This window comes from Populus euphratica, unplaced genomic scaffold, assembly GCF_000495115.2.
Source record: "Populus euphratica unplaced genomic scaffold, PopEup_1.0 scaffold610.1, whole genome shotgun sequence".
NCBI classification, from domain to species: domain Eukaryota; kingdom Viridiplantae; phylum Streptophyta; class Magnoliopsida; order Malpighiales; family Salicaceae; genus Populus; species Populus euphratica.
Genome location: NW_011500482.1, coordinates 102,137 through 128,810, shown reverse-complemented (window position 1 = coordinate 128,810; position 26,674 = coordinate 102,137). Strand labels below are relative to the sequence as shown.

Sequence of the window (26,674 nt, the reverse complement as noted above, 5' to 3'; positions counted from 1 at the left end):
AAAAATAAATATTTTATAAGTAAAACAAGGAGTTATAATAACATGGTTCTTGGAAATTTTAAAATCATTTAAGCTAGTAATATACTTAAGTTTTGATTATATTAGACATTAGAAACAAGCTGATGCATTACATTAGATATTAGTAAGTATATAATTTATAGTGATTGTTATTGTTAGGTTAGTAGGAGTGCTTGATTGTCTCTAAGGTTAATTTTAGACTTGACTTGCATATTAGGTAAGTAATTGATTATGTCTTTGGTTGGTTATTTTGAGTTAAAAAATATATAATTATGCATTAAATAAGTTTTTTTAATTAAAATATTTATTGTTTTGTAAACTAGGCGGATCAGGTATGCTCAATGATTTATAAATAGTGTTAAGTGATTTGTGAGAGTATGTTTATGATTGCAAAAGTGTTTTGAACATAATTTTAAATATGTTTTGTTTTCATGAACTTATTTGTAGATTGAATATGAATATGAATTTGATTGATTATATTTTGGACCCAACCTTTGGGGGTTAAACATTGACACTTATTGACATGTCTATTTAGAATTTGATCTCTAGTCATATTATAAAATATGATCCACTATTATCATGGTTAGATTAATTGTAGTCCTTTGATTTTGAATTTAACTTTGAATATGAGTGTGCAATCCATGTTTGTGTTCAAAATGATTGATTTAAATTATTTAAATTTATAAATGATTGGACTTTTGAATTTTTGAAAGTACTAATATTTTGGTATTATGAATTAACTAATTTTAAGTTATATATATTAGCAAGTCTTAACATGTTTAGTCCAGTTAGAGAGATGAATTGTTATTTACTGAGTGTGCGACATTTACCCTTATTTATTTATTTATTTCACAAATGATTTGGAGGAGGCTTAGAATGTCAAGTGATTGCTTCAAAAGTTTATACTTGATTTCTAGACTTTAGCATTTCAATAATTAGATTAATATATGATCTTAGACTTGTAGTACATTTGATTTTGTTTAACTTTGAAGTTATGTTATTTTACGTGAGATGATTTATATTGGGTTTAGTTAATTTATGATTCAACATATATTTTTTTAATGGATTATTATTTTGAGAATAATTTTTTTAATTAGAGTTAAGATACCTTGCATGCCTTTAAAACATGCGGTGTTGTCATACTAAAAAAGTATTTTTCATGATTTTTAGATTAAGGGACAATTTAATAGTATCAGAACCTAGTTGATCCAAGAGAAATTTAGAGAATATAATTTTATATATAAGAAGAGATGAATCAAGATAAGTTATGTTTGTAAGTTTTTTTTATATGATGTATTAGAGTGTGCAATGGAAGCATGATGTTATTTTGTGATTTTCAAAGTAGGATTTAATTAGTGATCTATGATGAATAAAGAAGTGATAATTTTTGGATTATAGTGAATTTTTTTATTGCAATAGTAATTTTTTGTATTGAATTATTTGGGTTATGTTAAGTTTTGAGGACAAAACTTTTTTAAAAGTGGAGAGAATCTAATACTCTAAAAAATTGAATAGGAAATGACAATATTATATTTTGATGAGTTATTATAGATGACAATGGTTGAGGGGTAATTAAGATATTTCATATAATCTAATATACACACACACACCAAAAAACTGGGATTAATAAATAAAATAATATAATTAATTAAGTTTCCTATTATGCTATTTTTATTAATTAAGGGTATTATAAGTACTAGAGAGTATATTAGTAAGTACATAATAATTCAAAGAATAAAAAGAAAATAAAACCCTAGAGTAGCTAGCATTATTTTGTCTCTAACACCCCGTATTTTCTCATTCATTTATACTTAAGTTCATTGATTGTATGCGTTAAATAATAATAAAAAAAATAATTTTTTTAATAATAATAATAATAAAAGGCAATCTAAACTCACAATATAACAATTTCATCATTTATTACAATGATATAAAAAAAAATCATTTCCACGTGATTCTAATTACAACATTTATTAAATTACATGCATATAAATTATTCTTAAGATAATCATTTGAAAATATAATAATCCCTTCACATGAAAGTCTAGTTAGCTCGATGACACTTTAAAAGAATTTAAGATCTTCAAAGAAAAATACATATAACACATAATAGTATTGATAAATTCACCACTAGAACCTCTATTAACTTAAACACAACAAATCAAATTATACACATGATATCCATTACCTAAAAACTTAAATCAACTATAGAAATAATTACTCCCTTATGACCATTTCTTAAATATATTTTTTCCATACAACTTCATAATTTCTTTTAATAGTCATTTAAAATGTTATGTTTTTCTTCCTTTACCCCCATGAAATACTATCACAATCCTCATTATTTTTAATTCAAATTTCTTTAATTATGGGCTTTATAGTTTGTTTTATCATACTAATGAATAACTATTTAATTCTAAAAAGAAATTCATTAGGAATCGAACATATCAATAATTTTTTTTATTTTGAAATCCTTAAAAATTAAATTAATTTAAAGGAATTATCACAATTTTGTTATCCAATAACCACATTTACATTCTAAATAGTCACTTTATATTTTTCTAACTTGACAGTCGGAGATGCATTTGTAATTCTATATCAATCCATAATTCACCGTTAATATCAATAGCCTAATATCTTTGATATCTAATGTTTTGAAATTCATTTTATGCACACCTAGTGTTGTGGACTTACGGATGTAATGATCCAATAATACTCATTCATCATACTATGATTTAATTATGGATTCTTTAATCTATTTAATCCTCTCAACATTCATGAATAATTTGTTAACTTCAACAATCATGTTCATTCTTCTAAAAACATCTTAACTCAATTTCAACATTTGGGAACATATTTATAATCTTTTAATATTATTAGTATCTTTACTAAAATTTCAGCAAGGTTTCCCCTTAAATGGATCATTCCTAAATTTTCTTAACCTATAAATCACATAGACAACTCAACACACACACACACACAAGGATATATATCTGATTCAATCATTCTAGATCTTATTCTAACATGGCTCCATGACAACGACACGACTACCTTATTAACACTCAACCATATCAATCTTACAATATTTCACACCTTTTATGTCATATTTTTCAAATTCAAATGCATTTTTAATACCGAGTTGATGTTGACCATGTAGAATTTCATTAAACCTTATACAAGAACATTCATTTTCTCTTTTATCTCTTTCATTTGGTTTTTATCTGCTTTTCTTTATTTTTTTATTTTTCCACTATTTTCATATTTTTATTTTCTAAACTAACACATGAATATTTTATTTCAAACTCTCAAAATCCAAAGTCTTCTTTTTAATTCCAATACTTGATGTTCTCATTTAACATAATAGCTTTCTTATTAATTTCATAGATTTTATCCAGGGGTTTACATTGTCAAAAAATCAAAACCTATATCAACATAAAGAGGGAGAGGAAGATCAAGGATGAAATTTGATATAGGCCTAAAATTTTTATGTTCTTTTATCATTTTATAGAGTGTGTTCTCTATCATTATATGTTAATTGAGATGTTACATGTATATTAGGATTATTGATAAAGGTTTAAGAATTAAAGTTTTTATAATATTTGATGTTAATCATTTTTAAGGAGTTTATGTTATGCTAATGTAGTCTTAGATTGATAGAAAGCCATTGAAAGTGATTTTATATGTGTAAAAGTAAAATTATAAAATTATATAAAAAAAAAGATAATAAATTGGTAAATTTAGGTCATTAGAATCTAGTTGTAGTTGAAATTTAGTACCTAGTTATAGTATGTCATGAATTCTTTGATTTGATTGGTCATTTGTCTAAATTGAAATTGTAGATTAAGTGTGCTTGGTATTGCAGTAGCTTTTGTGGTTGTGGTTTGAAAAAAAAATTATAAAAAGTACTTTTGATTGAAGTTAGTTTGATATTTATATATATATGGTTGAAATTGAGGTTGAATAAAAAGTAGTTTAATATATTTAGTTAAATATGTTTTTCAAATTGAGGTTATAAAATAATTTAAAAAAATATTTATTAATATTAATGGTTTTTAATTTAAATATTATAGATTGAAATACTATTATTACATTATTAGATAAATAATATTTTCATATTAGATATTTTTTATTGTTCTATTAACCTATCTAAAATTCTATCATGTATGAAATTCATTCGATAAGAACTACAGTTTTCATGGTTTTTTTAGCATGCAACAAAATCAGGTAAAATATTATCATGAACAAAATTAAGATTGAGATGAAATTTTACAAATACTACATCATCATGCGATCTCATTGTAATTTATATAGTGTTATTGAATAATATTAGACACCGACTTTTTGAAGTAAAATATAATTAAAAAAATTAGATTTTTTTTACCAGATCCAATCCAATCAAAATAATAAAAAAAAACAAAATTTAAATTGGATTTGATCTAGCTTGATAGTGGAGATGTTTTCCACTGTCTCCACTATTTATATTTACAAAAATGAGCAGCTACACATTAAGGCAGTGAGAAGCAGCATAAAACTGTTATCTGCTAACCTGAGTTCCAAATATAAAACATGGTGGGTCTCTTATGAAATAAATCACGTTTCCTCAATTACCAAATATTTGTTTTACGTGGTTTGCTTCAAAAGTAGAAGCAACCACAAAAACAAACACCCTCCAAAAATTATGATCATTGAAAACATGTCACTTTGATCTATAATATTTTAGTTAAAAGACTATAAATTTTTTGAAACTCACTCTCGATTAATTAAAGAATATAATTTTCCCTAAATGTTTCATGGCCTCAAATATTTATTGTTTTATGTAATATGTTACCAAATAGTTTTAGTGTGTTTTTTAATTTTCTTTAAGATTTTTATGGATTTATGAAAAAATATTTCTAATTATTGAAATTTAGTTGTTAATAATTGAAATTTATTTTGAAGAGTGAATAACTTATATAGTTCAATTTGAAACATCTTGATATACTAAATTAATTTATTTTTATACTGAATTTGAATATATGTAAGGTGTTTCATAAAGAACTTGGTTTTTATACAAATTAATCTTTTTACTTGATAAATGATTTTCTAAAATAGTTATAGTGAATAGTTTTTGACACCTTCATTTTAATTATTCTTAGAATACTGCTTTACTTGAAATAAAAATGTTTCTTGGCTTTTTTTTATCAAATTTTATAATGTTATTATTTTTTTACCATGACTTGCATATATTTTATATTATTATTTTGGTATTTAATTATTAAAAATAGATCTTTTATAAGTAAAACAGGAAGTTGTAATAACATGGTTCTAGTGTTGGGTGATTCTTGGAGGGAATTTTAGGGTTATTTAAGCTAGTAATATATTTAAGTTTTGATTAAATTAGAAATTAGAAACAAATTTATGTATTGCATTTGATATTAGTGAGCATATAATTTATGGTGATTCTTATTATTAGGTTGTTAGGAGTGCTTGATTGTTTCTAAGGATAATATTGGATTTGCGTATTATGTAAGTAATTGTTCATCTTTCTGGTTCGTTATTTTAAGTTAAAGAATATATATTTATGCACTAAATGAGGTTTTTTATTAAAATATTAATTATTTCATAAACTAAGTGGGTCAAGTAAAATAAATGATTTGTAAATAGTGTTAAATTGTTTTTGAGATTATGTGTATAATTGTAAAAGTTTTTTGAATATGATTTTGTTTTCATGAACTCATTCATAAATTGAATATGAATATGAAGAATATGAATTTAATTAATTATATTTTGGACATGCTCATTGGGTTAAGTATTGACACTTATAAACATTTCTATTTAGAATTTGATGTCTAGTCATAAGATAAAATTATTGGGTTTCTTAAAACACACAAGTAGTGAAAACTATAAATTCAATTATTTTTTTCAAGGATCTCGTTAAACAAATCTAGAGTTATTTAGGATTTATGCGAATAATACTTAGAGATCTAAATTTCTTTTCAGCTTTGAATGTATGTTTTAAGATTGAATTGTCGCAAACCACAAGCTATGTAATTATTCAACTTCTAATGGTAATCCATATGAATTACTGATGAGAAATCTCTTAAATCTTTTTATAAAAGATGTATTGTTATATCTTAGAGTACTAGCTTCTTTTTTATATATATATTGATGTACTATACTCTTCTCACTTCAAAACTCTTCTTGTGCTCGTCTCTAGGTATAGATATTGTGTGAAGGTGGTTATTATAATCTTTGTATCTTAAGGTAGGTCATCTATTATTTCATGTTTAATTATTAATTTTAAGCCTGAATTGGGTAAATCTTAGTTTTGCAAATTCAATTAAAATTCTTTTAGGGTTTGCGTTAATACCTCTATGAATGTCAGAGTTTGAACCTAACCCCTAGTCATGACATGATTCTAATCTATACATACCCGAGCTAGCTTAACTATTGAACCAATTAGCTACTAGCTACTAATATATTAGCTCAAGTATTAACACATTTAATGATAACATATTTTATCATCCTGTGTGATATGATGAGAGTTTTTTAGGGTTGTAATGTAATAGCATTTTTATATGCTCAAGGTGTGCTATTAGTATCCCCTCATATGAAAAACTCAAATACACAATCGATAATATCAGTAGAATCTTAGATGGGAATAATTACCTAATTCAAATAAATAGATATCAGCTCAACCTGCTTGAATGCATGTATTTTATTTCAATATTCACTCTATCTAATAAATAATATATAATCTATGGATATTATAAAACCCATCTGAAACTTGATCTATAATTAACTCAATTTATATTATTTTATGTTGAATAATAAATAAGTTAGATGGTGAATACCAATATAGCTACTAGAATCCCAATATCTTTGGGTATAAATATCTAAAAAACTTTATTATAAATTAATAGAAAAAATATAAATATAAAGAAACTCAATCAGCAATACTAATTGTAATTGTCATCGCTAATTTAAGCATTTAAGCTGAGAATCTCTGCTCGAATATGCAATTCAATAAATACTATAAAAATATCGGATGAAGCCGTAGGCAGAAAACCCATCATCACCCCAAATCTAATTATGACAACGAACCAAAGATTTTGAAGGAACGATGGGGCGCTTGAATGGCAAACAGAGATGGGCATTTTAATGGGGTTGAATTAATGAATAAATATGATCACTTCTGTTTCCTTCATCACACAGAAGAATGATGAACGAATAGGCAGCCATAAGATCCTTCATCGGAATACTGCTTCTAAAGGAAAATGAAACCATTTTTTCCTTACAACGGTAGCGAAGTGGGGGAGAGAGATTAGGCAAAGGAAAGCAGAAGGATCACGTCAACAAGAAAACAAATACATTGAAAACATAGTATTAAACCAACCGTCCAATACAAGTCGTAGAGGTCTAGCCTAGCAAACTTCATCGCGTTTTGATCATCGGCGAATAGCTCAAAATGCCCAACTCATATTTTGTACAAAGCTGATATCCGTAGAAAGAAAGCCGAGAAAGAAAACCGAGATATGTGATTGTTTATTAAGATACAATAAAGACAGCAAAAATTAGCCCCCATGCAAAATTTGGGGGTTCATCTCCAACGCTTCAGACAATTTACACGCTCCAAGGTTGATCTCAGATTGGATAGCGCCGCCATCAACATGCAAGAACTTCTCACCGCAACCTTTGACAATTAAAACTCTGATTAAAGATGTGATACAAATTATATATTGATGGTCGCCTCCCATAACCTAAGAACTCCATTACGACCACCACTGCATATCCTTTTCCTTTCGAGATCAGAAGCCACACATCTAACCTGAATGCCACAAACAGAAAAGAGGTGAAACACGTAAAACAATGATCCATGTTTTCCTCTGCAATATTATTGTTTCCAAGGGACAGCAGAAACAAATGCCTCTGAATATATCAGGTTCAACATCGATCAATATTTAAGACATATGCATCAAAGGAGAGACAAGGTTGCATATGAAGCAAATATCAAAACATGTAGAGTAACCATGTGAACTGCAGCCTTAAAATGCCCTCAAACTGCAGGCTGCAACCAATTGTTATTGCAGATGTGATTCCACTAAATGGAAGGCTCCCATTTGCTTATTTAGTTAAAGGTTCGACTGGAAGTAAGACACTGACAGAGCACTTTAACTGGACTTAAGCTTACATCAAATGGTCCTATTTAAGAATCAAACTAGTCTACTAATAGTATTAGTTACATACCTAATAAGCAAAATAATCAACTGCTAGTGTTTCTGGTTGAGTAGTCAGTTCTGGAGAGAAATTAAACACATAGGATGCCAGAACAAACAATCAGAACAGCACATCTGCTTTCTGGAGTTGTGACAGATCATTTATCAATAGGGGCGTATGACATCAGACAAGACCAAATGAGATAAAATGGGAAGGCCAATGATTGCTAGATTACACCTACCAGACAAAGAACTTGCTGGCTTAACAAGCAGTAAAAAAAAAAAAAACTAGGAGGTATCAACTATCAAGTAACCACAATATCTTCTAATGGCTGATCAGGAGATAGAAACTTCGATACCAAGGGAAAGCTGAATTAAGAAAGATTTATAGATGGAATAGAACATTCAATTCCCTTGCAAGATCATTATCTAGGAATGTTAGATGAAAACAGACAACAGCTGAGTAGGAAGGAGGCTCTACATTGTCGAGGATTCAATTCCATCTGAGCATAAAAACAAGATCACCTAAACAATTGGTCAGATAAAATGAGATCCACCACAAAAAAAAAGAAGGAATGGGTGAACAGACGTTAACATGTCAGTTGAGACATGGAGAACTTTAATAACTGAATTAATCATTGACCCTGAGATAAATTTACCAGCAATGCCCTCCCATTTTCAAACTTTGGAGGACAAAAACTAATCTCTGAAGTTACCTATGGATTGAGGCTAAGGAGGGTTAAGTGTTGTGGGGCTAACATTTAATCCCTTTATCCTTCTTTGGAGCATTTTTTAAGATGAAGGTAAAAGTTATGGGGCCTGACTCAAAAGAGTGTGTTTGGGATTGTGGTAGCTTTTGCAATAGCGATTTTAAAATGTAGATTTTAAAAAAGCTACAAATTATAGCTTTCTCATAACTGAGAGTTAAAGAGTTTTGTGACCAATGCAAAATTGTGGTGTGAGTTGATTATCCAAACACTTTCAAAACTATGGTCACGGCAAAGCACAATTTCAACCACATCTCATCACACTACCATAAAGGCCCTTCTAAAAACAAGAGTTTGGGTGTTTACCTAGCTGGGGTGGGGAAGGAAATGATGGTGGGTTTGTGTGGCGTGTGATTGTGGAGTTTGTGCAATGTTGTTTTATTTCTCAAATCCATCTTTTACTTTCCTTCTATTTTCCTGGGTCCCACAATAGTACATTAGTTTTTATTTTTAAATTATATATGGTTTCAATTTAAATTTAAAAAATTGTTAGGCCCTACCATTACACAATTTTTACACCCCTACCACAACATCCTTTTACACTAAACCCTTCAACCACTTTTTTACACCACTCATCCTTAACAATTAATCTCCAACTTTCAACACTGCCAGAACAACCTAATACTCAATCCCATATTATAGCGAGTTTGGATTCAAAATGTATTCAATGCACTAAATCACCTTGAACTCAACATTTAACACTCCACACTTAACATTTACTTATTTTACATTTTCCTTAAAACTAGAATGAAGATGCAAACCAAACAGCAGGAGAGATTGTTTAAACCTTCTCAACATATCTAAGCAAATTTTGAGTGGCACTGGATGAGTTTGTAAGGTTAAAAGAGAGAGGAGGGAGGCACCCCAGAGGACATATTAGATTTGAATGGGGTTGAGAGGGTTTATGGGATGAGAGAGGGAAATTCTTACTGTGTTACACAAGGTCCAAAGTACCCAGTGAACAGACACGAGTAGCAGAAATAGCAGTAGTAACTAGGAACATAGAACAGTTATATAAAACAACCAAAATTCATACCATAGCAACTGTCCTTTGTGGTGTTCTGTAAAGTTGCCACCCAGCCATTTTTGATCCTGTGCTAGAGAAGCCGCCAAGTCTATCTTGAGGCCGGTGAAAGAGAGACATAGAATTGTCAGCTGCGCCAATTCCCAACCAGTGTTCCCCAGCATTGATGGATAATATAGGAGCTGAATGAATGGTAACATTCTTAACGCATCTTATGCCTCCTGCACACATTATGTTAAAAATGATATCAGTGGTGCTCAAAGGAAAGGACAGACTAGAAAATTTTAATCAGAAAAATGATTTGTAAATGGAGAGGAGGGACGTGAGAAATTTAATTGGAAAAATGAAAATACAAACTTTTTTCTTGTGCCATATGACATATCATGCAAGACACTGAAAGCAGGCCATGCAGAAATGATACACTTGTACAAAGTAAAGAAACTGTTAAATTTTAAAGGACGAAAGGTCAAAAGGCTTTTTTTGTTGTTTGGTTTCAACCATTACCAAGACTACAGGCAAAATATGTTGCAATTCCATAAAAAAATTCACAAACCAAACGTGGGTAAGCATTATGTTTTTACCATTGATATGGACTGCACTGATATCAAATTATTTTAATTGACCTCTCAATGTAAGTACATAAAAGACATTCACATACATAGCATATGTAAAAAAATAAAACAAATAGAAATGGAGAAAAATCCTCTTAGATTAAGGATCAAGTAAATGCCATCCTTGTACTTACAACATGTCAATGCCAAATAGAAGAGGATAGAAAAATAAAAAGAGAAAATTAGAACAAGAGAAAGTCAAAATGGTAGTTTGCAATATGCAACAATAAACATGAATGAAACATTAAGTGCTTATTAGCTGGTAGAGCTTCGTAAGTATAGTATAACAACAATTACATCCATTAAAATACATGTGTTCCTTAAAAATTCTGCCACACGACGCTGGTATTTTGTGGGCAAACACTGCATTACTTCCTAAATTAAATGAAACAGAGAGATGTTATTGGCCCATGTATTGACAACTCCATGATATAATATCATCTGATGCAAGTAGATGACTCTCAAGTTGGAAACATTACATCTTAACAGTGCCAAACATAGAACAGCTGAAAAAACAAAAATAAAAGGATAGGAAGTTCAACTTGGCAAGAAAATATTGCTGCTCTTACCCTCCTCATTTTCCCAAAACCGGAGAAGTCCATCAGTTGAACCTGAAAAGGATATCTCAAGTCAGTACGTATCTTTAGCAGTTCATGTTGGCACTTGAAGCATATTTCAGTATGAATCTTTAACATTCATGCGATTAAGATGTCATGTAGCCCTTCAAAGAAATGATAAAATACCATAGGAGCACAAGGTAAATGCAATTGAATCTGAACAAAAAAAAAGAAAGTAAAAGATATTATTTACCTGTTATTATTCCTCTGTCTGACATGGAATATTCAACGCATAATATTGGACCAGCATGGCAGGCTAGAACAGCATCACATGTTCCACGTGAAACGGACCACACTCTTGCAGTCCAATCATCACTACCAGTAATCAGTGTGTCCCCAACCATTCTAATTGACCTACATGATGGACAGACAAATAGCCCCTTCACAACTATAATTAACAGTTATTATAAACAGAAGAAAAATACTCTGCTCAGCTCACCGAATCCATTTTGTGTGCCCTAAAAGCTTGTGCATCTGCCTACCAGCACGGATATCCCATATGTTTGCAACCCTAGTAATGCAAGTGTTAAGCAGGTTGGTTTTCAGTAGTCAGTAACAGGATAAAGATTCAAAAAAACATGCTGTAGCATTTGTAAGTTCAAAGTACATACGCATCTCTACCAGCAGCAGCAAGAATTCCAGTGGAATCATCATACTCCATGCATAGGACTGCACTAGAGCAACGGCCAACTGTTGCCACACATGTATCAGTTCGAACATCCCACATCTTAACAGTTCCATCATGTGCAGCAGTAAGGACACGTTCACCAGACAGCATACGGACAGAGCTAACCTACAAGAATAAATAGAAGGATTATTTTCAAATTCAAATATCTTTTCCATATGTTTTCACTCGCCACCTTAGTGATGTGTGAATAACTTATGTAATTAGCAAAGAAAAGTTGCTTAAACAAGAACTTTTGTTCATGTTGCAAACTTGCAGTATGCAAGAGAAAGCATAGTATTATACATGTTCTCCAGAAAAGCAATAATAAGAAAATCATTGTTTAATTAAGTAAAGAAAGTAGCATAACAAGTACAAATGAAACGAAACACAAATTTTTTGATGTGGGGAACTTTCTTTAATATTGTTGGCCTAATGATGTTTATTGCATTATTTCATTAATGGTTAAGGTTTTTAGATTTTGAGAAGTTTAAGAAGAGTCCAAAAGGCAGTTTGATAAATTAATCATAACTTTTAATCTAACCATTGAATTGAGTTGATAGAAGATTCTAAAGGCCCTATTTCCTATTGGATTAAAGTATCGTCATGATTGGATATTGGGAAAACCTTCAAATAAGACTTGGAAGTTATTGTGCAAGATTGTCTTTATTTACCTTATTGTATTTGGGGTTCTTTTTTCAATTTAGCCTGGGACTTTTAATTTAAATAATATTTTACTAGTTAGAAATCCTAACGTTAGATGGATTCTATTAGTTAATTTTAATTAGGAATTCTTTTGTATAAGGATTTTAGGTCTAGAACTAGTATAAATAAGGATATCTAGTTTATTTTAAGATTCATTTTGAAATTATTCAGACTTTCAATAAAATATTAGAGTTTTTTATAAATTTTTTTATAGCTCAAGTCTGTAAACTTCGCGCTGGAGAACCCTAACTTCTATCCATGTTATACGCCATGTCAATTGGTATCAGAGTAGGCTGGAGAACCCTTTGATGGACGGAGATAGTCCGTCATGTAGGAATGGTGGCTCTTTGAGGCACTGTGAAGGCTCAGGAGTAGAAATTAAATTGTTTTTAAGAACAGAGAATGGATCATTTGGAGCAAGTCATAGCAGGTCTAACTCGGCTAATGGGTGACAAACAATTTCAAAGTTATCTAATCATATTGAAGACAACTTGACCAAAAAGGGTGCTAACAAACAATTTAAGTCTTTTGACCTTAAAGTGGAGAAAATGGTGGCAAATGATGATCTTTCAATCATGCATGAAGATCTTACAAACAAGGATATGGAGGACATGGTAATTTTTTAAAGTTCTCCTAAAGATAAAATGAAAGACTATCTGGAAGTTTTTTTACGTTCAAAGATTGAGATATTAGAAGTCATAGATGATAATGAGGTTAAGTTTGAAGTAAAAGAATGTGTGAAAGAATTACAAGTGGACTTCATATGAACAAAAAGCATAGCATTAAATATGGATTTTTCTTTAGCATGCACACCCCATAAATTACATTTTGAAGTTCACCTGTCAAAGACATACTATTTCATAAATATGTTGGCTACAATGCTATATTCAAAGTATTTGTTCATGTGGAAAGGTTGAATTTCTACAAGTTAATTTGAAGGCTAGTCTTTCAAAAGTAAAGGGGTTGTGAGGACTTTCTTCAATAATTTTGGCCTAATTATGTTTATTGCATTAATTCATTAATAATTAAGGTTTGTCGGTTTTGAGATGTTTAAAAAGAGTTGAAGACATAGTTTGGTAAATTAAACATAAATTTTAATCTGACCATTAGATAGAGCTCCATATTTTCTATTGGGTAAAAGTATCATAACGATCAAAGATCGGGAACGCCTTCAAATCAAGTCAAGAAGTTATTGTGCGAGATTGTATTCATTTACCTTGTTTTATATGAATTCTTTTTACTATTTAACTTAAAAAAATTAAATTAATTAGTATTTTAATATAGATGGATTCTATTTGTTAGGTAAGTCTTAATTAGGAATCATTTCCCATAAAGATTTTAATTTTACCTAGAAATCCTTTCCTATAAGAATTTTAGATCCAGAAATAATATAAATAAAGATGTCTAGCTTATCTTGAGATTCGGATTCAGATTATTCAGGCTTTTAATTAAATACTAAAGAGTTTTCTTTAAATTGCTCTACAGCAGTCTTTAAACTTAGGGCTTGAGAACCCTAGCCTCTATCTATGCTATACACCGCGACATTTTTTCAATACTGATATCTTAATCCAAGCATGATGCACACAACTGCAAGAACCTTTCATGGGGCGGGGAATGCTAGACTGAGGCCAATTTCTCAAATCAAAATATTAGATTAATAATGCATGAAACTCTGCTAAACCTTTCTAGTTCTATTCCCAATCTAATTAACCTAGAATAGATGCCCTGCAAAGGCAAACCTGGGCATCATGACCCTTCAGCTCTTCAAGAAGCTGCGATGTTTTCTTATCCCATACAATAACAGACTGATCATCAGATCCTGACACCACTTTTCCTCGATCAGAACTTATAGCACGAACAGTTCTGCAGTTAATAAATTTTAAGGTCAGCAACCACTATAGAAGCATGGTCATGAGCACATATTGACCCACATAAATCATCATGAGTACATAAAAACATGTAAAGACACCTGGTATGCCCTTTCAAAGTTGCACGGAGTTCAGAACCACGAATGCTAGGATCCCAGATTTTAACCTGCATGACCATTCACACGAAATAAATGTCACATGATACAAGTGTTGTTAAGGTTTCATAGTTGCATCCATCAATTAACCCACACAAAGACTATGGTCAACAGGGAAAACACGCATGCTGGATTACAGGATTGACAATTTAACAAATCAAATATAAGGCATGATTGTCTCAGAATCAAGGTGGCATAGAAGTTTGAAAGGTTCTGCCTTGATTTTCTCTATTTAGAGCAAAGAAGAGAAGCTTGAAGCCATAAAGTGAAGAGTGCATCAGAAAGCATGGTTCTGTGGTTAACTTCCAGGCATGACTTATGTAAAAATAATTATACATCAAATGAAATTAATCTGTTATGCTAAATTACCATGCTGTCTGTGCTTCCACTGATAAAGAAACCAGCATCTTCACGGTCACCAACTAGATCCCAGACCTCTCTTCTGGTAACACAATGTAAGGCAGTAACGGCACCACTATGGCCTCTAAGTATGCGAACATTGGTTTGAAGTTTCTTCTGCCCAGCAGCAGACAAATCTTGTTTTCTTGGGGTTCCATTTTCATTTACTGCTCAAATAAAAATTTTAAAGAGCAGTGTTGTAATCACAGAAGAAAATAAATAAATGGTGGACTAATTATGGTAGTACAAGTGACCATTGCTATGAAAAGGCAAACCTGAAGTGCCATTGGAAGACCCTTTACGAACTTGACCAAAAGAGTTTGCTCTGGATGAATCTCTGCTAAACATGCTTTGGACCCAGCTCCTGCCAATAACAGAAGCTTCTGCAGGTTGCTGATTCTCATCCATAGAATCTTTTGGGTGTGGGGATGACAATCCATGACACAATATTGATTGGGCCTTTAAAGAAGATATTCCCCAGTAACTGATCCGAATTTGCTGGATATGTGACAAGAATCCTCTCAGTTTTATCTGAACCAAAAAACGAAGCAAGTTTCAGTAGCATGAAACCATAAAAGATGCAAGAAAATAGTCAAAACTGAAAGGTGGAATGAGATATCAATAACATAACTAAGAATCAGGCAAATTTAAATCATCCCCAAATCACTGTATTTCATGAGAAAAATGGTGACTAGTCAAAGAATTTTGAAATGGAAAGAGACAAGAAAAGAAAAGATTTCTTTTATGCAGATATACTTAATTATCTCATTTAGTGCGAGTCTCTAAGGATTGAGCAACTCCAAAATGGATAGTAATTATGGAAGATGGACAATTGAACATAAGAATTATCATTTGGCATGGTACAGAGTTTCAGATAACAATCCCCAAATATCTAGATATAAAGACACAAGTCTCTGTGCAAATATATGAATTTATGATGTCAAGAATATTAAACTTGACTATGAGCATTCAAAATATTCCAAAAAGGTTAAGCAATCATGAAATAGTAATTATGTACAAGTTCTATCACAAAATGCATGAAATGCTCAACTTTCATTTCTAACGTAAATGAACGAGTTCTGCTATCACTTTCCACACAAGTATAGAGCATGGGTGATCAGGATCATCTTGCCCGTAAAAGTTGAACATACCAAACAATCATGATTGAAGTGTCCTCCAAATCTATTGATATGCTTTTACAGATTCCTAACTTCACATTGTTTAATGAATGCACTAAAGCAATAAACAAAGATAGCACTTTTTTTTCCCCATTTGGAATGCAAAGAACCATTCCACTTACAAGGAAACCAACATAAGGCCTGCTAAGAAGTATTTGACTTCCAGAAATACCCTTTTGATAACAGGTGTTGAAATAGTTTAAATACAGGGGTATTTGTGAATTAATTTTTTTATTTCAATGTACAGCTCAAATGAAAAAAAATGATGTAAGATAACTCAAATTGAGGTTTCGAAAAAGACAGCTACTAAAATAGTGGTTATCTCTGTTCATGTTTTCTAGATATCTGACTCTACTAAATACAACTAGGAAAACAGAGAAAAATGAGAAACCCTACCAGCCTTACTTGGCTATCAAATCCTCTATTAAGAGTTGGGAAGCATTGACAATTCTTTCCATTTACTTTGGACACCATGGTTAATGTGACATCTCTCTCTCTCTCTCTCTCTCTCTAGAAGAACTACAGGTTGAATTATTAGGATGGAACATACTTGATTCATATTTTTTTCTTTCAAGTAAACCTAAATTCATTTTATTCCAGAATCCTTATGTTCCAAATAGTTTATTTAACACCCACTCCTTTCTGGAAACTGTTCTGTTTTTTCTTTAGGCTATGGCACGTCACACATTCATTTGTTGTTCAGTTGCAAGAACATTTAAGTAAATCAGAACCAAAAGGCATTATTGAATCAAATAGTATATTGTGCTTAAACATGTAAAGGTCCAGTCACAATGGACGTTCCAATGCAAATACCATGGATCTTAATTAAACCTTGGTTAAGCAGTATATAAACAGGAGTTAACTTACAAACTGTTTGTATCCAATATTGTTCTTCTCTGCTATTGTTTCAATCATGTGCCAAGCATCAGTATCAAGAAGTCCCAATCCAGCCTTCACAATGACATGAAACATGATCAGAACAGGTGATGTCTGCAGGAGGGAAAAAGATGTGACAGTAAAAAAGTAAAGACAAAGAAGACCACCATGTGTAAAGCCACCAGAATTAACTGTGTTGTCACTAAAGCTGCATAATTGGCTGACCTGCAGTAAAATTAAAAGAGCATAACACCTCAGAAGCTTGTTATGGCCATATCTAAAAGATAAAATTGGTTACAATCCTTCGTCAAGGAAAGAAGGGAAAGAACAGAAAGAAGGGTTAAATTTCATGCATCCTATCTCCTAGCACTCAGCAGCTGTATGTTTTGCATTCCCATTTTTCTCTTTATATGAGTGCAGATGGAGCAGATGGCAGATATAAACATGCAAAATGGTTTTATCTATAAATGCTGTTTGGAATTTAACATGGCTTTTTCACAAAACCAACAGATAACTCAAGGGATTATGCTTGTTAACTTCTGCATGTTATTGTTATCAATTACTCAAAAGACAGAACATTAACTTTACCACTGGCAGAAGCTGCATTATTGACAAAAACCAAATTTGAAGGATTTTAATTATAATACCAACAAAAACTTGGCAGCAAATAGTTAAATAATGAGAATCTATTAAGATTTAAACATTACAGATAGTTCAGAATTGCAGCCTTACTTGCGTGAAGAATGCTCCATTAGATACTCAAAGAACACCTCCCAGAACCTGCAAGATAATTGATCAGACCATCTAAAATTTCCATTTTTTTCTTCGCAAAGATTAATAATTCAATACAGAAATGCCACAAAAGGATTACAAAAGAAGCTCTAAAGGCAAAATAACTAAAGTAGGGCATTATGATAAGATCAAAATAGACTCTGGGAAAGATAAATGAAAACAAATTCTTGTTTAAAGCAATGCTGATGCCAGTTACAAGAGGCTGAAAAATTAAAGTTAATGAGAAATAAATGAAATTCAGTAGAAAATTACTATATGCATACCGTAGCTCCTCCCATATAGACAGAGAAATAAGATGACGCTGGACAAAGTCAGAAACATTATTAGCATCTCTTTTATACATCTCAGCAGATACTTCAAGGGCGTCTCTAATGGTTGACACATCATTCCGGGATGTGGCACGACTAATTGCTGTTTTAAGCTGAATTTACACAAATAAAATTTAGGGGAATTAGATAAGTCAACACATAAGGTCGTACAGTAAAAGGGGCCACCGGGGTGGATAGAAAAAACTAAGATTCTGAGGCAACAATTTAGTTGTAAGTGGTATCCAACAAAGAAAAGCTAAATCATCAAATACATTTCAAAAATCATAGTTAAATTCAGATTCAATGAAAAATTTGCAATGTAATCCAGAGGTATATACTAAGCATTTCAACAAATAGGAATTATTTCATGCAAAAGAAAGCCTTGTTGTAGCTTCTACATACCAGTTCTTTCACTGCAATAAACTGTTCATCAGTCAATTGACAATGCCATCCCTGCAATAATGTATGTAGCCAAAAGTTAGCTTAATCGTGAACACAGAAAAAATTCAATCAGTTCATGCCCTCCTACGTACTGAGTGTATATGCTCCCTTATACATTCAACAAACCCACTACCACCAATCCCCTCCGCGTCAGACTCAATCAATGCTGCAAAGTCAGTAAACAAAATGCCTAATGGTTAGCAGTATTCTTCAAAACTATAAAGCAAATGAAATTGAGAATTGAAAGGCACAAAATAGCCGTCTAAAAGTTTCAGTGAGAGGCTTATCTTCTTGTAGAATCATACCAAGGATAGTGCCATATTCAAATGATGAAAGTGGGTCATCAGTAGCTCCCAGTTTAAGAAGACGAAGCCACAATCCCTGCATAGAAGTAAAAATAATACTTCAAACTATATGTAATTATGGAAAGAAGACCATAGCAATATGAGCAATTTTAATCAACTTGAAATTCTTAAAAAGAAAAAATTACATTTTGTTTCCTACATCACAGAAGCACAGAAATAGAAAAAGATTCACACCTAAATATTACCTTTTGTTGCATATTCTGAAGGTAATATTAATATTGCACAAATGAAAGTTGCATCTTCGAAAAGTTAAATAATAATTCCTAGCCTCTATGAACTTAATCAATTGCATAACACGTTAAATTACATGTAAGACCTTTGTCTTGCATCCAGAGAATACAGCAGTAACAACACCCATCCCAAACCCATGAATACAGAAGCAAAATAAAGACCATGAAAAAGAAATTTCCGCAGGTGAAGTTTGTCACCATTATAAACAAGCATTCAAGAGGCTGATATGATAGAATGGCACCTAGAGCTATCTTGGTATTCTGTTTGATTATATTTGTCCAACCAAGAATGAGAAGGGAAACTCTAGTTAGGAACAAAACCTTCTCCCTGAATCTAAGAATGGAATGCTTACAGGTTAAATCTATTTAATAAAGGTTATTACATTTTATGACTATAGCATGATACATGGTTTGAAATATAAGAATCTCCAAGAAAGAACAAGTCTCTAAAAATATCAGCATTAACATCAAATCCAGCAACATAATAACAGGCACTGCTAAATGTGTAAAATACTAGAAATACCCAGATAACTCATTAGCATTCTAGAAGGAAAAGTAGTTTCACCTGCAGCTTAACTTTAATATCCAAAACCATAAGCTCCCTTTCTGCCTGCGAAACATATATGTTCATCATTCAGATATTTTCCAATTTCTAAGACAGAACCACTGTTGCACCAATCATGGAATAAAGAACTTACAGCCCTTTCCATGGGACTAAGAGAATCCTTGCCCACTTGCACAGATGGCGAACTGGTAAGGGTACAAGAGAAATTAGGAATTGAGCAATTAGGAATCAAGCTAAGACAACGAAAATTAGAATAAAGCCATGTAGAAAACCATGGATGCAAAACACAAAGATACCTAGGAGCATGCTTAATGTATTCAAAAGCTCCACTTGCTGCTGCAAGAATTTGTTTCCTCTTCTCCTCTTGTTCTTCAGACCTGATGTTTGAAGGAAACCTGTCATAAGTATATTTAGCACCTGATCCTGAAAAAAACAAGGGCATTGGTGTTTATAACATTAGAAAATCATTTGAGACATGTTTGTATCAGTTTTACAGATTAATATACATAATCAGCAAAATTAAGACCTCAAATTTACCCAATATTCCTACATCTGGATCTGATATGGTTATAATCTCAGGTTCTACCACTGAAGTGGAAAGAATTGAAATAGGATTCTGACCCCTTCCAATTGTGTCTTGTAACTTCTCAAGAAGATTATTATTGTTTCCATCAGAATCAATACCTCTCTCCAGATAATCCAAGAAACCATGGGAATCTAAGAACTGTGTTATCTACAAATAACAAAAAACTAGTTAGTACAAGGAGAACCAAATCAACCAATAGAAAAAATGGGTACAGAAATTAAAAGGGATTTCTAACACCCAAAATATCAAGTTGGTGAAGGATTGTGGAAAATAAAATCACCATGGGATCCGGTGGTTGGTTGGTTGACCTAGAGCGTTTCTTCAAAAATGCTTGGGCATTGAAGGCATGAGTCACGGTGTTTTCCTGGAAAAAATAAACTTCATAAAATTAATTTGAAGGAGATCACTGTAGGAAAGTTTCAAATTAATTAAATGCAATGAGAAAAAAGAAAAGAGCGTCATACAAGGAAATTCCGGTATCCACCTAAAATGGATGCAAAGAACTTTAGGAATATTAACCTGCATAGAACGCACAAATCTAAGTATTACAATGAAAATAACTAAAAATAATTTAGATCAAGTAAGAATCCTGCATTTTTTGTATAGTGGAAAACTTAGCACCAATACAATACAACATAAGCATTTATTTCAAGTTCGTATAAGGAGCAAACAGTAATCACCTGATTAACCATCAGAAATAGCAGGACAAATACAAAGTTATACTACATTGTTACAGAGAACATATAACAAGGACAGCATTTATCTAATAAGATCATAATCAGATAGAAATAACTAGGTAACACATTCTATCTGATAAGATAATAATCAGATGGGAACATTATATGGGATATACATATAACTACAAGTAAGGATAGAGCATCATTTGGAAGGTCTTTCTCCTTAACATACATCTCCGGAAATTCAAAAGTTCCAGAATTCATGGGATAACCAGAAAAGTGTAGAATTTTCTCTTTTACCACCAAGCAGGGGAAATGATAAAAAAAGAGGAGACAGCTGGAGGCTGTACATTATTTATAATCACATGCTTAGCAGTGCAATAACAACCAACAAGTATTCGAGCTAAGAACTTAGTTGCTGACTACAAGCATAACCATCATTTGATTGGCATATCCAAAATAATTGCACGTCTTTATGCTTCTTCAATTTTCAATTAAGCACTTCACATAACATCCATCTCCTCTTATAAATAATAAATACTACAGAAATCTAACAGAAATGCAGAGGTCTTTATGAAGACAATACAAAACCTATCAGCATCTCCATGAAGAATATTGTGAGAAGAATCTTTGAGGAAATATTTATGTGAAGAAATTAATTTAAACAAGGAAATCAAAGAGTACTTCAAAGATTTCACGGTGCATCCAAGTATCACCTAAGTTGGACGTCATGATCTTCTCCCCAAGGCTTGTTGCAGCCCTTTAAATATTGCTCAGATGAGTTAACCAAACCAGCTTTCATCTGATCTATTCCCATGACATTAGGGTACAATAGCTTCAGTATCTCACCCCGCAAAGAACTTAATTCTGGCTCTGGAATAGGGGGTATTTCCTCTGAGGTGCTAATTCGGTTATACTCAAGGTCCACAACGACTACCTGCAACACAACAGAAAAGGGACAGAATATCATAAACCAAATCTCAAGAAAGTGACATGGACTACATAAATACATGCACAGTATACATGTGGCTGCAAATGATTAATCTAGTGATAAAGCTGAAAGTATTTCAGTCTTAAATATAAAATTCTCACATAAAACTTAAAAGGGAAGAAGATGACTATTGATTGAATAACAGTCTATATAAGCAATGAAAGATTATTCATTAATACTCGAAGCTAAACTAAACCTCAATCCACTACCAGTTAGGATTGACAACAGAGTTCTACTTCCTCCATTCAGTTATGTCATGGGCTAAAAGACCATGCAGCAATCTGCTACCATGTAATAGTGATAAGAAATATCTTAATATATATAAATTTTTCCCAGTACCACCTGTAAATGATGACTATACTGGACAAAATTTGCACAGAACCTTAATAGAAGAGAGAAAATGCACACCTATCAAAAGGAATAATAAGAGATCAAGGAGCTCAGAGCCGAAGTACCAGATAACCCAAGATGAAGATGCAAGGGAAACGGTTTCCTAAGAATGAGCTTTAGATGTTCCTATAGTTGTTTAAGTTAACAGCTCATGAAGTGTAAGTTCCCAGCATACATGTGAATCAGGTAAGATTACATAACGGAATCACCACAATTACATTACCAATCGAAAAAAGTTATATACTCTAATCCTAGACTGTAAAAGTGACCCCTACCAGACATGTCATTATACATCTTTGGTCAACAACAACAAATATTTTGGTAATATGAAACTCACTCATCATGTTTTTCTGCAGATTTGATCCTTACAATAGTCTCTGCTATTGAGCTTCTATCTATGCAGTGTATGCTAACCATACACTGTTTGCACTGCATACCAGGAGAATCCATCCACAGTTTGCACTCTATGGCAATCATAGTTCTATTCATGTCAGGAGTCAGTTTCAATTCACATCATATGATGAATGGATCAAATATTGTTTTGTACTGTGTGCACCTTGCTCCTTCACAGCACACTCACTCTTCTTTCCTAGCTACTAACTAGCAACCAACAGAAAGATCAATCCTTCTACGTAGAAAAATCAAGGCTTGCCATGCTAAATTAACATGGATATTATTTCCTTCGAAAAAGAGAAGGAAAGGCATGGGATAGAGGCTAAACAAGCATAACAAGTCCACAAATACCATTTAATCTGCCACCGGAGTATCATGGCAAAATAAAACTCATCAATTTCTATTGATTGAAATGGACATATTATAGCTATTTCCTAGAATATTAAAAAATTGGACCAGTTAATGCTATGCGTTCTAGAAAGCAAAACCAAAAACCACACCATAGCATTTTCAGAGCATTCTACTCAGTTGAGCTGTCCCTGACCCAAAAGAGCTGGCAGAAAAAATGCTGCCAAATTCCATGCTAAAGAAAAATAAAATAAACGAACAACAACAAGGCATGATAAATAATACCAAGCAAGAAATATAATTATAAAAGCAAACAAGTGAGCTCCACGATAAGTTTAAGGGAAAAAAAAACTTACACCATCCATTGCAAGGTTAGATGTATCAACAGATGAATGAAGACCCATCATATATGGTGTTGGCGCATCAATATAGTCTACTCCACTGAAAAATAGCAATGGAATGTAGACATGCTTCAGCACAACAAACATGAAATAATTAGAAGTGAGCCCATAAGAGAATCATTGAAGGCATGAATATACTATCAGCTTATCCAGTGAATAAAAAACATTTTAACTGCAATTTTCAACCACAAGATAAAAACTGTTGCCAGCAAAAGAAGGCAAATCTAAATGTGTTATTCTAGTCTGATAAAAGAACAAAGAACTTCCAATTCATTTAAAACTCACCTGCCACCTAAAGGGATAAATCAAATGACATATGGCCTCTGATGCTATGGTTAAAAGTGAATACCTGCCTCAGAAAATTAGAGTACAATTAAAAACACAAATGATATAGCAGTCATTATTTGAAATAATGCTGGATGGTATACAAATCACGGATTTCTAGGTAAGTATTACATAACAATCAGCTGCTTAGGTAAGGTTGCAGACAACATTTTAGTAGAGCCTGTAAAGAGCATGGTAGGTATGAAAAGGATTTACATCTTCAGAAAGACGGCTGACTTGAATGTTCAGATCATGATGATTGCAATCCACTTGCAAACTACAAAAGTGAATCTACTAAATTGCTGATGTACTTTTTCTTTGATGTATACAAATACGAGGATTAAAAAAATGGGAAAAGAAGGGGTATCAAATAACAGGAGCTACTGACTGAAGGAATTCACAAATACATCTAAATGGAAACCACACCAATTATCCATAAGATATGTGGACCCATGTAGACTACTCTTAACATTCCCAACAATTCTCTTTCAGGCCATCACCTCATAGTGGTAAACCATTGTATACAAAACAAGTTAAATTGAAATAATAATCAACCAACCATATAGCTCACCTCTAATATAATACAAACCCATGGAGGCTTGTTGGTCATTTCACAAACCCATAGCATCTCTGCCATTTAGTGTGGATTAAACAGATATTAAGCACCTATCAATAGCCTAAATTGACTCCATGTTTTCCAGAGAGAGAGCACTACATCATTCATGTAAAGTAGCATGCCAAAGTTGAAACAAATTCACCGGTTATCAAAACATAATCAGGAAAAAACTAAAGTTGAACAAATGATGATGCTGAAACAGGCCAATAAACCCAATGTACAAGTTTCAATAAGCATATCCTACACAACTTCTGGAAACTTTCAACATAGTGAGAGTAGTAAAGAGAATCAAATCAATGGTAATTATATTTCTTTACTTCTCTTAAACAATTATTTGCTGTCAAAGGTTCAGAGAAATACTTGTTGGAACGAAGTAAAATTCTCCTTTCAAGTAACACGGCAGTAAAAAGTTTGAGCAAGTTGTCCACATCCAAACACTGTACCAATGGCTGAAATGATATCTGCATTCAGCAAAAATAAGAGTCATTTACTGTGTAGTAAAGTGAGTTTTTGTAAACCCTAATCTGCATGATACAATCAGCAAAGGCAGAATCAAGCCAACAAAACAAAAGGGATAGGAAGTCACACATCAACATGGGGGAGTCCATCTTTTGGTGGAGCTTCTAATGAAAGTAGGCAGTTCTCAATGGCAAACAAGACCCGATCCTTTCCAGGAGTAGGCAAAGGGACATTCGAGATCATGTGAGATATAACTTCCCATAATGGCTTGCTGAAATTTTTAGAGAGCTGAGAACGTTAAATGCAATGAAACGATACCATAGAATTCCATTTTTAAATGAACTGGTAAACTCAGTCAAAACCACAACATAAAATCCTACATTCTTATAACTATTTATGCATGTTATGAGAATATACGGAGGTCATGTGTGCATGTCGACCAAAACAAATAAAAAAAATTCCCAATTTCCACCCTTTTCTATCCATATAACAGAGAACCTTCCATAACAAAAAGATATCTTACCTACTTCCAGCGGGGGAAAAGCAAAGTGCAAATAACTCTTCCAGTGCATTTCTAAGAACACCAAAACTAGGGGAGCGGGAAACAAGGCAGATGCATTTGTCAGCAAATGAGTTTGCAGGAATGCGATAAGCTTCAGCAATATCCTCGCTAACTGGATCCCGGAAGGCAATGCAACTAACATAAATTTTTGATCCATCACCCTCTGCCCAAAAAAAAAATTACATTGAAAAGGACTATATATCCTAAAAACAAAGTATCCATCACCCTCTGCTAAACTTTTCTAAATTAAAAAAAAAGGACTATATATCCAGTGCTCTGTCATTACTTAGCTTCAAAAGTTTCATGCCGTCTTCAGCCTTCTTCAATAGATCATTCTTTTCATTTTCCATAACAAGGTAAAATAAATCTCTACCCAGAAACTGAAATAAAATCTAATTGCAGTAATTAAAAAAAAAAGTACCGGTCAAAACAATGGGGTAACTTCTTGGAAATGTAGAGGAATCATTAGCATCGAATCCCGAGGGGTAAAACTCCACACCAGCAGGAAGGACACACTGCCGATTACCAGAAATTAAAGATATAATTATCAGATCCACAAAAACCCCCACACAAAAAAAAAAAAAGGAAAGACGTATTATACAATTGGGAGCTGAGGAGGAGGCGGAGGATAAAGAGAGTGATTATCAGGAGGATATTGATCGAGTAAAGAAGATTGATAAAACACTCGCATTCCATGATATCCTTTGTTTCCATCCACTGTTCTGATCTCCGGACCCAAACCACACACTACGAAATACTCGAACAGCCTTCCCATCTTTCTTCAACACAATTTTCGCTTGGCTTCTGATTATTTCATTATATCAAGAAAACAAAACCATTGACATTTTTTGTTTCTTTGGAGAGAAATTAGTCCCTCGATTTGAATTTTATTATAGCTTTACCTCTTTGTCTTTTTAAAACACATTTGCTTAAGTTTGTTTTCACGGTGAAAAAATATTTTTAAAAAATTTTATATTTTTTAATATTTTTTAATTATTTTATTATACTATATTAAAAAATTATTATTATTATAATTACATATGTAACAGTTATTATTTCTCTACCTCTTTATCTCTTTATCTTAAAAGATATAAAAGTCATCCACGTCTGCAAGATTTTTTCTTTTTTTAATTGAGCCTTTATAAAAGA

General features: G+C 32.1%; 1 protein-coding gene across 2 annotated transcripts; it reads right to left on the bottom strand.

Annotated features, from left to right (window-relative positions):
- Positions 1-7,344: 7,344 nt before the first annotated feature.
- Positions 7,345-26,418, bottom strand: LOC105114954 (uncharacterized). Of its 2 annotated transcripts, XM_011011693.1 has the most exons (31): positions 26,127-26,418; positions 25,947-26,040; positions 25,487-25,688; positions 25,093-25,234; positions 24,865-24,965; positions 23,850-23,913; positions 23,520-23,633; positions 21,758-21,978; positions 20,829-20,883; positions 20,645-20,728; positions 20,316-20,511; positions 20,075-20,201; positions 19,912-19,963; positions 19,779-19,823; positions 18,924-18,999; positions 18,711-18,784; positions 18,580-18,630; positions 18,133-18,290; positions 17,810-17,857; positions 17,245-17,302; positions 17,069-17,152; positions 15,299-15,554; positions 14,994-15,190; positions 14,571-14,635; positions 14,341-14,464; positions 11,844-12,025; positions 11,672-11,743; positions 11,426-11,586; positions 11,185-11,226; positions 10,017-10,225; positions 7,345-7,825 (listed from the first exon to the last, which is right to left on the bottom strand). In XM_011011693.1, the coding sequence occupies exons 1-31, from the start codon at positions 26,298-26,300 to the stop codon at positions 7,730-7,732; spliced, it is 3,624 nt and encodes a 1,207-aa protein (XP_011009995.1). In that variant the 5' UTR covers positions 26,301-26,418; the 3' UTR covers positions 7,345-7,729. The 2 variants fall into 2 exon arrangements, with proteins under 2 accessions (XP_011009995.1, XP_011009996.1); XM_011011694.1 differs by lacking the exons at positions 25,947-26,040; positions 26,127-26,418 and having other exon boundaries at positions 25,093-25,251; positions 25,487-25,563.
- Positions 26,419-26,674: the final 256 nt, after the last annotated feature.